Source organism: Bombina bombina, chromosome 5, assembly GCF_027579735.1.
Source record: "Bombina bombina isolate aBomBom1 chromosome 5, aBomBom1.pri, whole genome shotgun sequence".
NCBI classification, from domain to species: Eukaryota; Metazoa; Chordata; class Amphibia; order Anura; family Bombinatoridae; genus Bombina; species Bombina bombina.
The window spans coordinates 244,889,586-244,902,594 of NC_069503.1; the positions used below are offsets into that span (position 1 = coordinate 244,889,586).

The following is a 13,009-nucleotide window of genomic DNA, read 5'->3' on the forward strand; positions in this document are numbered from 1 at the left end:
GGACGTCGAGAAGGAGCGCAGCACTCTCAGTGTTTGCCGAAACCAGGTCTTCCTGACCAGGTGCAGGTAAGAAACCTGACAATACCATAGAACAACCACTCAACAATTTCTGCCCCTCTAAATCTTTAGACCTAAGAAAAATATGATTTAAAGGCACTAGAGTGTACAATTTATTTCTAGATCAAATGTTCCTCTTTCCCTTGGCATTAGTTCCCAGAGAGCAAACTAAGGTAGGCTCTTGAGTGTGCACATACATGAGCTCTACATGGCATCTTAGTTAAGCAACAGTGGGCGCGTTATGATATTTCCGCAAGTGAAATGGTCTTTTCGAAATCAATTTCCATTGCACAACTATTACAAGTGTTGAAAAATAGAGATTACGCTTGCACATTCGCCTTTTACGCAACAATCCTTTCCGCGCATGAAGAGCTGTAGTTAACAGTTTTGCGCAAAATATAAGTTTAACGAAATACTTAAAAAATACATTAAAGAGTACAGTTATACTTATATTAACACTGTCTAATAAAAATTAATTAAAAAAAAAATATTGCGCTCAAACATACAAGATCTCGGTGTGAAAAAAAAAAAGCCGACCAAGGAATGTTACATTTATATACATACACATACATAGAGAAACATGAATTTATATGTATAGAGATATGTTTAACTATCTGTTTATCTTATGTACATTAAACAATATCGCATATAAATCTTGAAAGATCTAGACAAATATATACATATAGAAATCTCACTATAAATAGATATATCTGTCCAAAAATCCTCACATATATAGAGAAATATGTATTTATAAATAAATAGAACATATTCCGTTACGAAAACATTTTCGCAATATGAAATATTCACATTTTTATGTACACATTTTGAGGAGAATATGTGAACGCACGCGTGATTTAGCTGTTTAGATAACACGGCTTAACACTCATGCAAAATAAGTTATTTTGCAACTTGTAATAGCTGCGCAACCTCAAATGTGAAAAATCTATAATGCGCACAGTGTTTTCGCAACTGATTTGCTGGGCAACTTATAATCTTGCCCATTGTTTGTCACAATTTTATACAAATAGTACTCGAAATAAGTGCATGCTCTTGACCCTTCATCAGTATGCTCTCATTGAAAGAAACAACATTTCAACAAACATAACTAAGAGAACAAAGGACATTTTTATAACAGAAGTCAATTTAATTATTTTTAATTCTACTGTCTAGCTGAATCTCAACTCCAAGGTCTAAAACAATCATTTTTGTCTGCATCTATACATTAAAAGCAAGAAAAAACATTATTTTATATACTTTTTGATACAAAATAAAAGCCATTAAAACATTTGGAATATTTTGTGTGGTGCAGTTACTGTCAATATAATCATAATTAAAGTGAAAGTCAATCCTAGCGTTGTACAAACGCTAGGATTGACTTTTGAAACAAATAAATGAGACTTTCATTCATGAAGAATAAGATACTTCATGTACAAAGCTCCTTTATTTGTTTCAACCGATCGCCGTTCTTAGCTACTACAGCAGCCCATGGCTAAAAAAAAAAATCTTGCTAAGAGGTGACGTTTTTCACCTCTTAGCCAATAGCCATGCGGTAAATCCGGCTTGGCCCCCTGCAGATTCATGGCCCTGCAGATTTGCTAGAAGGGGATGTCAATCAACCCGATCGTATTTGACCGGGTTGATTTCTGTCCGCGGCCTCAGAGCAGGCGGACAAGTTATGGAGCAGTGGTCTTTAGACTGCGGCTTCATTACTTCTGTTTCCGGTGAGCCTGGAGGATTGCCAGAAACAAGGGGCATCAGGCTCCATACAGAGCTTGATAAATCGGCCCCATAGTCACATTATTGTGAAAAGATGTTAAATGAGAGAGCAAACATTGGCTGTAATTTAAAGCCATTAAAACTCTGCTAAAATAAGGTTACTGTCCCTTGATAAAGCTGCTGGAATCTCTGTTGACTGGTAAAATGAAAACCTGAAGAAAGCTAAACAAAGAATATAGTGCATTTACTAGCAAAGACCCAGGATAAGTTACTAAACAAATAAGCAATGTAGCAAAATAGGAACACGTTTTTGCTTTATTTTTGGTATAATTGTAGCATTTATTAGTAAATCTGAAGAAAGAAAATAAAGGATAATAGTGTTGTATAAAAACATTTAAAACTGGGGAACTTCCGGGCAGCGGCCATCTTCGGTCGCATATTTTGAGCTGCTCTTAGCATGTGATATAATTCTTTCAAAATCGGCGGTACTCGGAATCAACCAGTATCTAGACCTCCAAAATCTAACCTATAGAAGATTTCTGCATTGAGTGAGCCCTTTACCACGTAGCCATGCATCCCTAATATACCTTGAGCTAACTTGAGGCCTTCACCTCCACCAACCCCCCAGCAGATGACTGGGAATCCCTGCTGTAACACAGTCTTTGGTGTACGCTGCAATTAAATTCCCTGATTTAACATGGAAGAGATTTTTCTAGTAATGCAAAATTGGATGACTGATTTCGAGCATGCGATGTGTGACAAATTTGACCGCTTACTATATTGCATGGAGTGAGACTCAACTCTTAGATGTTTGTGTACAGCCATATTCTCCTACCCCAGTCCCTCCCCGGAGAGGTGCGGCCGACTTCCTGGTGAGGGAACGTGAAGATGTGTTCACTGCAGCACTACCAGCGATGAGTTTCCTTGCTGAGACATGCGGACAATTAGGAAAGGCCCCTGCATGTGCAACTAGGTCTTATCAATGCCCAGAGTCATCTAAAGCCCCTTTAAACAAACCTGGAATGCTGATGTTGAGTGCCCCGTGTTTGAGCAGTGGAGAAGTTGTGCTGCCGATCTGTGTGCCTGGAGTGGTCTGGGATGTTCAGTGCCTGCAGTATGCCATGTGGACCTTGCTCAAAATGGAACTTTTGGGGCTGGAAAAGCAAGCTGAGCAATATGATCACGTTGAAGTCTCTGAACACTGCCTAAGTACTGACATTTCCCATAGATCTCCAGTCTGGCATTGGTTAGATTTGAGTGTCCGTTTTGATTGGATTAGGGACTGCATTGCTATTTTATAACCAATGTACCTATATATGAATGACGACCTTTGGGTCTGATAAATCATCTCATGGGACATGTAGCTGTATCTATAATATATGATGCTGGCTTAGAGTTGTCAGGATGTCATGTAGGTGTTAATTAGTTTCCTTTAAAACCTTGTGATATGGTTTATGTTTTAGGGTCGACTAGTATGAAGAGGTAAACATAATGTAAATTGTTTCCCATTACCTTGTTACTGTCCCTGTGATATGTATTACTGTCTCAGACACTGTGATTAGTACAGTGTTATAACCTTTCACATCCAGCGCATATATAAGCACAGTTTATAGCTTAGTTATCTAATATATCTTAGATGTGTCCTCCAGGTTGTGGCACTGGATAAGTTGGCTATATGGTATACACATGCTTATTCCTGATGTAGGTATCTGAGAAATTCTTTACCAACTAGATAGCTTTACAGGGCTTTATGATATTTACTAAGGCCCAAAAATGGCTGTGTGAGCTCAATAGATACTTATCCTTCCTCTACCAAACATACATTGTGTTTACAATACTTACAGAAGCCCAAAAGTGGGCTGTGAAATTTAAATGGTTTTATCAGAACCGCTTTACAACTGCTAATGACGTCTATAGGCAGCTAACAGAGTTGGAATGGTCTGTCCTGTGACAATGGTAGAAGTTAAAGGGACATGAAACCCAAAAATTTTCTTTCATGATTCAGATAGAGAATACAATTTCAAACAACTTTCAAATTTACTTCTATTATCTAATCGGTTTCTTTCTCTTGGAATCATTTGTTGAAGGAGCAGCAATGCGCTACTGGTTTCTAACTGAACACATGGGTGAGCCAATCACAATCAATATATATATATATATATATTTATACGCAGGCACCATTCAACAGCTATAACCTAGGTTCTCTGCTGCGCCTGAGCTTGCCTAGATAAACCCTTCAGCAAAGGATAACAAGAGAATGAAACAAATTAAATAATAGAAGTAAATTGGAAAGTTGTTTAAAATTGTATTCTCTATCTGAATCATGAAAGAAAAATTTGGGGTTTCATGTCCCTTTAACAGCTCTTACAATCTATTATTTTAACCCCTTCAGTGCTAACAACGGCTCTGAGCCGTCGCAGAGTTTCCCACTCAGGTGCTAACGACGGTTCAGAACCGTCGCTAGCACTCTCCCACCTTGAGGGAGATCTGGGGACTCCCACCTGAACCTACCCCAGCGATCGGGCCTGTATAGTGGCAGGCATCTCCGGGGCTTCACGTTTAGTGTGGTGACATCACGTGCAATGACGTGATGACATCACCATGCAATTTTATTAAAAAAAAGACGACAAGTATAGGGAAAGGGGGCATGCTTCTTAGAAGTCTCAGGTATCTAAGCAGCTACAGACCCCCAAGACCCACCGTTGGAAAGGTAATTGCCTAACCTTACCAACAGTATAAGTTTTGGGGATGTGAGACTAAAATAAAATAAAGTTAAAAAAAATATTTTAAAAAAAATTTAAATTTAAAAACCCCTCTAATCAGCTTAGCACCAAGGTGGGAAAGTGCTTAGCACTCAAAGGGTTAAAGCCCCAAAAGCAGCCTTTTAGGTTATCCAAATTTACTGTGCCATATTTCCTATACCTGCTATTCCCATAAGAGGAATTTTATAGTCTCACACCTTTTTACCATACATATTATCCACTTTATTTTATATAACAACTGGTATTTCTGTATATGTATAGGGGCCTGGGGACTAATTGTTTCTTATGTATTTGTTGTGTGCCGTTTGTTAGACCATATAACCAGCTTACTACCATGATTTGTCCTGTTTTTTTTGTTCTTTTAGTTTGCTTAGCTGTGATGTTATAAACACATAGAAGTCCAGATTTCGAGAGTGGCCCTAACACCTTCAGTATATCTCTACAATAGAACTCCCTCTTTTAGGGTTATTTGTGAATATGTAAGCCAGAGTTTATTAGAGTTCCGAAATCCTATAAATATTTGTGTATATCAGTCTTTGTTTAAGTGTGGCATATCAAACCTAACAGTATAGTTCTATGATTATGTTCATAGATATTATATGTTGCAGACTTTAAAAGCACCATCTATTAGTGTGTCATAGCATCCCAAATGCCCAAAATTGGCTTATACTTCATCCAACATAGTCTTATAAAAATCTTCCTAGTTTAATTGCCCTGCTTTGGACTTAGAGTTTCTTGGACCCACTCGTGGCCCTGGATGGCATAGGAGGTTCAACCGAATGGTACAGCTTAGAAAGTTCAATTAAGGTCCAAAAGTGGCCTATGTTGTCATTGAGGGAAAAAACTGAGGGAAGCGTAATGGTTTGCTCCACAAATATTCTCTGTTTGTTTCCTTTGTTATAATCTTACAAACTAATGTGTTTATTGTATGGTTTTTTTTTTTTTTTTGCTTTATGTATTTTATGTTCCAAATGAGCAACTGAATGCTTTGTATATATTTACCCTCAAATAAAAAACATTAATAAAAAATAAAAAAAACTACCTAAGTGAAAATTTATTACATACCTGTTCCCATGCAAAAATATGTTGATTAAAGTAGAACTGTATTTGTTCATTTGCGATGTTAATGCAGAGTTGTTCAAATGAGTTCTTTTTAAAGTTTTCAAAGCCAAATATATCAAGGATTCCAATGTTAAATCCAGCATCCTCCTCACTAAAACAGACGAAATACACAATATAAATGTACATTTAATATTCAACCTATGGTTCAGAATAAACGTCTTTAACATATATTTTTTATTACATATGTGATTTATTGCACTTAAATGTCTATTTGTAATAAGATACCTGAATTTATGATTTAGCAAGTGCTTTACAAGTTTTTAAGTGTTTGCTCCAGCTATGAAACTCAACATACTGAAGCATTTCAGCAAATATTTTATACAGTTTAACATATTTAAAATTAATTAGCATGCAAATTGCATACTTGATATGTGCTCTGATGAATTGAGAACTTCTAATTCTTTGTTGCAGAACCTGAAAACCACTCAGAAAAAGAGCAATGTAGTCTATAAAAATATTCACCAAAATTACAAGTAATGCGCTAAACCCGGTGTGTAAATAACGCTTAAAATTTTGCATGTTTCCATAGCGCTGCCATTGCAAGTTACAAAAAAACCTTCATGTGCTGTGCGATATGGTGCGATAAGCAACATACCGCATGAAAGCCAAGTCCTGACTTCACATGCTCGTGCACATTTTCCCCCATAGACATCAATGGAGAAAAAGTGTTAGAAAAAAACTAACACCTCAAGTTGCGGAATGGCAATCGCTATAACGCAATCCCCATTGATGTCTATGGGGACAAGAAAGTTATGTAAAAAGCTAACACCCTAAAATAAACCCCTAGACTAATTACCCCTAATCCACCGCCCCCCTGACATAACCGACACTAAATAAAGTTATTAACCCCTAAACCGCCATCCCCGCATCACAAATACTATAATAAACCTATTAACCCCTAAACCGCCAACCCCACATCACAAATACTATAATAAACCTATTAACCCCTAAACTGCCGACCCCCCATATCGCAACTACTATAATAAACTTATTAACCCCTAAACTGACGGCCCCCTACATCAGGACACACTAAATTAAACTATTAACCCCTAAACCTAAACACCCGCTAACGTTAAATTAAAGTTACAATATAACTACCATAAAATAAATAAAAACTTACCTGTGAAATAAAAAAAACACAAGCTTATATACAAACTATAAATAAACTTAACATTACTATTTTAAAAAAATAAAATAAAAATAAAAAAACCTAAATTACAAAATTAAAACAACTAACATTACAAAAAAAGCCTCTAAAACTACAAAAAAAATAAAATCTAAGATTACAAAAAATAAACGAAAATTATCCAAAATAATAAAAATGAAACCTAGTCTAATACCCTTATTAAAACAAAAAAGTCACCCCAAATTAAAAACACCTCCTAATCTAACACTAAACTACCAATAGCCCTTAAAAAGGCCTTTTGTAGGACATTGCCCTAAATTTGTTTTTTTCGTAGTGTTAGGATTTTTTAATTTTGTAATTTAGGTTTTTTAGTTTTAGTTTTTTTTAGTTTTTTAAAATAGTAATGTTAGGTTTATTTATAGTTTACGATTAGTTGTTTTTTTATTACACAGGTAAGTTTTTATTTATTTTAAGGTAGTTATATTGTAACTTTAATTGTAAGTTATCGGGTGTTAGTTTTAGGGGTTAATAGTTTAATTTAGAGTGTTGCGATGTGGGGGCCTGGAGGTTTAGGGGTTAATAGGTTTATTTTTAGTAGTTGCAATGTGGGTGGATGGCAGTTTAGGCGTTAATATATTTATTTTATTAGTAGCAATGTGGGGTGCCAGCGGTTTAGGGGTTAATAGATTTATTTTAGTAGTAGCAATGTGGGGGGCCGGCAGTTTAGGGGTTAATAGGTTTATTTAGTGTTGGTGATGTGGGAGTGGCGGATTAGGGGTTAATACTTAATTTAGGTAGTCGCGATGTTGGTGGGCAGCAGATTAGGGGTTATTAGGTTTATAATAGTATTTGCGATGCGGGCGGATGGAAGTTAAGGGGTTAATAGGTAGTTTATTGGTGTTAGTGTACTTTGTAACATTTTTGTTATGCGTTTTGTGAAACATTTTTGTTTCGCAAAATCTATAACTACTGGTCTATGATAGCGGAATGGATCGTGACGGTATAAGCTATAACGCTAGCGTAATAGCCTGACCGAACAACTTGTAATAGGCCTTAAAATTCCACACTCAGAAGCCATTTTTTGAGTGCAGAATGGAGAGTTGCGGTACAGGCTAAAACAATAGCGTTACAGCCGTACCACTGCGACTTGTAATATGGGTGACCCTCCATTTCGCACGCAAAGCCAAGTTTTTCAGTGGTATAGGCGTACCGCAAAAATTGTAATTTAGGTGATAATGTTTTATTTTATTAACACTTAGAAACATAAGGAGAATTTAAAAAATCCTAATTTAAAATCCACCTTTAAATGTGTTTTCATTTCTGTTTAACCCCCCCCCCCCCCCCGAAAAAAGAAAAACAAAATTTATGCTTACCTGCTAAATTTATTTATTTCTTGACACAGTGAGGAGGCGGCAAAGAGCACCACAGCAAAGGTTTATAACATAACAAAAAAACCTGTCTTATAAAAACAGGGCGGGCCTGGACTCACTGTATCAAGAAATAAATAAATTTATCAGGTAAGTATAAATTTTGTTTTCTTTCTAATGACACAGTGAGTCCACAGATCATCTAATTACTATTTGGACTCAATACCCAAGCTAGAGGACACAGATGATAAGGAAGGGACAAGACAGGGAACCTAAACAGAAGGCACCACTGCTTGAAGAACCTTTCTCCCAAAGGAAGCCTCAGCCGAGGCAAAAGTATTACATTTATAGAATTTGGAAAAAGTGTGTAGAGAGGACCAAGTTGCAGCCTTGCAAATCTGTTCCACAGAAGCTTCATTTTTGAATGCCCAGGAAGAGGAAACAGCCCTTGTAGAATGAGCCGTAACTCTCTCAGGAGGCTTCTGTCCAGTAGTTTCATAGGCAAAGCGAATGATACTCTTCAGCCACAAGGAAAGAGAAGTAGCCATAGCTTTCTGCCCTTTACGTTTCCCAGAGAAAACCACAAACAGAGCAGATGACTGGCGAAAATCCTTAGTCGCCTGTAAATTGAATTTCAAGGCACGATCCACGTCTAGGTTTTGCAGCAGATGTTCCTTATGAGAAGAAGCGTTAGGACATAAAGAAGGAACAACAATCTCCTGATTAATGTTCCGAACTGAAACCACTTTAGGGAGAAACCCTAACTTAGTACACAAAACTACCTTATCCAAATGAAAAATAAGGTAAGGAGACTCATACTGTAATGCCGAGAGCTCTGAATCTTTACGAGCAGATGAAATAGCAACAAGAACTAAAACCTTCCAAGAAAATTTTTTTTATCTTAGGAATGCATAGTCTCAAACGGAGCCTGCTGAAGAACTTTAAGAACAAGGTTAAGACTCCAGAGAGGAGTAACTGGCTTAAACACAGGCCTGATCCTGACCAAGGCCTGACAAAACGATTGCAAGCCTGGTACATCCACCAGACGTTTATGTAACAAAATAGATAAGGCAAATATTTGACCCTTTAAGGAAAATGCTGATAAACCTTTGTCCAAACCCTCTTGGAGAAAAGACAAGATTCTAGGAATCCGAACTCTACCCCAAGAGTATCTTTCTAGTCACCGGCTTACGAGCCTGAATCATGGTCTCAATGAAAAAATTAAGCGTTCAATCTCCAAGCAGTCGGCTTCAGAGAAACTAGATTTGGACGAAGGAAGGGCCCTTTAAATAGAAAGTCCTTCCTCAACGGAAGTCTCCAGGATGGAAGAGATGACATCTCCACTAGGTCTGCATACCAGATCCTGCAAGGCCACGCCGGTGCGATGAGGATCACTGATGCCCTCTCCTGTTTGATTCCAGCAATGACCCGAGGAAGGAGAGCGAATGGGGGAAATAAGTATGCGCGACTGAAATTCCAAGGTACCGCCATAGCGTCTATCAGTACAGCCTGAGGCCTCGACCCGTACCTTGGGAGCTTGGCATTCTGCCGAGATGCCATGAGATCCAGTTCTGGCTGTCCCCATTTGAGAATTAAGCTGAAAAACACTTCCAGATGGAGTTCCCTCTCCCACGGGTGAAAGGTCTGTTTGCTCAGAAAATCCACTTTCCAATTGTCCACTCCTGGAATGTGAATCACAGACATACAGCAGTTGTGGGTCTCCTCCCACTGAATAATCTTGGCTACCTCTGTCATGGCCAAGAAACTCCGAGTTCCCCCCTGATGGTTGATGTAAGCCACTGAAGTTATGTTTTCCGACTGGAACCTGATAAACTGGGCCAAAGCTAACTGAGGCGAGGCCAGAAGAGCATTGAAGATTGCTCTCAGCTCCAGAATATTTATAGGTAGAACCGACTCCTTCCGAGTCCAAGTCCCCTGAGCCTTTAGAGAGCCCCAGACTGCTCCCCATCCTAACAGGCTGGCGTCCAGTGTCACAATCACCCAGGTGGGTCTGCGGAAGCAGGTTCCCTGGGAGAGACAACCACCAAAGAAGAGAATCCCTTGTCTCCTGATCCAAATGTAATCACGGAGACAGATCTGCATAATCTCCGTTCCACTGCTTGAGTATGCATAACTGCAGACGTCTGAGGTGGAAACGGGCAAAAGGAATGATGTCCATGACAGCTACCATCAGACCGATTACCTCCATACATTGAGCCACTGATGGCCAAGGAGAGGACTGAAGCACCAGACAAGAATTGAAAATCTTTGATTTCCTGACTTCTGTCAGAAAAATTTTCATTGATAGGGAATCTATTATGGTTCCCAAGAAAACTACCCTTGTAGTTGGAATTAAGGAACTCTTTTCCAAATTCACCTTCCATTCATGAGATCACAGGAAGGATAAAAGCATCTCCGTGTGGGAGTTTACTTGTTGAAAGGATGACGCCTGAATCAGGATGTTGTCCAGATAAGGCGCCACTGCAATGCCCCGCAACCGGAGCACTGCCAATAGGGATCCCAGAACCTTTAAAAAAATTCTGGGAGCTGTGGCAAGGCCGAATGGAAGAGCCACAAACTGGAAGTGTTTGTCTAGGAATGCAAACCTTAGAAACCTGTGATGATCCCTGTGGATGAGAACATGTAGGTACGCGTCCTTTAAATCTACAGTTGTCATAAATTGACCCTCTTGAACTAAGGGAGGAATGGAACGAATAGTTTCCGTCTTGAAGCATGGTACTCTGAGGAATTAGTTTAGACTTTTGAGACCTAAAATTGGTCTGAAAGTTCCCTCTTTTTTGGGAACTACAAACAAATTGGAGTAAAACCCCAGACCTTGTTCCTGCATTGGAACAGGAACTATCACTCCCAGGTCGGAAACGTCCCAAAAACAGTGTAAGAAAGCCTCTCTCTTTATCTGGTCTACAGATGATCTTGAAAGCATAAACCTGCCCGTGGGAGTTAAGGTCTTGAACTCAAGTTTATATCCTTGGTACACGATGTCCACCGCCCAGGGATCCTGAACATCCCGAACCCAAGCCTGAGCGTAGAAAGAAAGTCTGCACCCTACAAGATCCGGTCCCGGATCGGGAGCAGGCCCTTCATGATGACTCTGAGTCATTAGCGGGTTTCTTAGATTGCTTTCCCTTGTTCCAAGACTGGTTAGGTCTCCAGGAAGGCTTGGACTGTTCCTGCTTGTTAGAGGGAGAGGAAGGCTTACCCTTGAAGTTTCGAAAGGAACAAAAATTACACTGACGTCCCTTCTGCTATTCCTCTTATCCTGTGGGAGGAAATGACCCTTTCCTCCTGTAATGTCAGAAATAATTTCCGCCAATCCCGGGCCAAACAAGGTCTTACCCTTTTAAGGGATTGCCAAAAGCTTAAACTTAGACGACACATCCGCAGACCAGGATTTCAACCATAAGGCTCTGAGGCTCTGTGGGCCAGTACGGTAAACCCAGAAATGTTTGCTCCCAGCTTGATAACCTCTAGGGAAGCATCTGTAATAAAAGAATTGGCTAACTTAAGGGTCTTGATCCTATCCTGGATCTCTTCAAGAGGAGTGTCTGTCTGAATAGAATCAGACAACGCATTAAACCAGTATGCCGCCGCACTAGTGACGGTAGCAATACACACCACAGGTTGCCATTGCAAGCCCTAGTGTACATACATCTTTTTGAGCAACCTCTCCAACTTCTTATCCATAGGATCTTTAAAAGAACAGCTATCCTCTATGGGAATAGTGGTTCTCTTAGCTAAGGTGGAAATTGCCCCTTCCACCTTGGGGACCATCTGCTAGGACTCATTCATAGAGTCCGCAATAGGAAACATCTCTTTAAAGGGGATGGAGAAAAAGGAATACCTGGTCTCTCCCATTCCTTAGCAATAATCTCTGTAGCTCGACCTGGTAAAGGGAAAACCTCCATCATGGAAAGTACATCAAAATACTTGTTTAGCTTGCTAGACTTCTTAAGATTGATTACGACCGTGGTGTCAGAATCGTCCAAGGTAACCAAAACCTCCTAAGTAACAAACGGAGGTGTTCCAATTTAAATCTGAAGGATACAACTTCAGCATCAGAAGAAGGAATTACACTGTCTGAATCTGAGATTTCACCCTTAGATGCTACCGAAGTATCCTCTTCCTCAGATTTCTGGGAAGGAGCCTTCGGAATAGCCACGACTGTGTCAGCAACCTTACTCACTGATTCTTTACATTTCTTCTTGCGCTTTTCCTGCAGCATGGGAAAAGCAGACAATGCATCAGATACCACAGAAGACATGAGGGAAGCAATGTCTTGCAAAGTAACTCCAGGCGAAGCTTGAGAGGAAGCACAGGGCACTGCATGTGTGGACGATAGCATTTGGGACACAGGAGGAGAAAGCTGCGGCATATCTTGAACATTGTCAGAAGACTCCTGGACAGTATCCGCTTTAGACAATGTTGGCTCAGAAAACAGTCTATCCCTGTAATTTAAAGTTCTCTCAATACATAAGGAACATAAAGGGATTGGTGGTTCCACGTTAGCATCAAAACATAAAGAACATCTTGCAGGGCCTCTTGGTCCATCTTTATTCACAAATGAACAGATTTAAATTAAATAAACTTATATTTTAATTTGAAATTACCACACAAAAAACATTACTATCTCTTTAAATGTTAAATGTAACTTTTTTATTTTTGCTTGCAAAAAATAATTAAATTGTCACAATATATTGTGGACAACCTCAACACCTCAGCTGAGCTTTGCTGAGGTGCCTACCTTCCTTGCTGCCACCGGAGCATATATTCTGATAGCAGACGTCCGGACTCAGCCTAAACAAAACATTTTAACAGATCTGAGACTGTTCTCTTGCATC

At 39.2% G+C, this 13,009-nt stretch overlaps 1 protein-coding gene across 1 annotated transcript in view; it reads right to left on the reverse strand.

Moving 5' to 3' along the window:
- MYO3A (myosin IIIA) overlaps positions 1 to 13,009 on the reverse strand; it is a 499,205-nt gene that overhangs the window by 130,453 nt on the left and 355,743 nt on the right. The window contains 1 exon segment of the mRNA XM_053715695.1: positions 5,601 to 5,748. Within this exon segment, the coding sequence (XP_053571670.1) occupies positions 5,601 to 5,748 (148 nt within the window).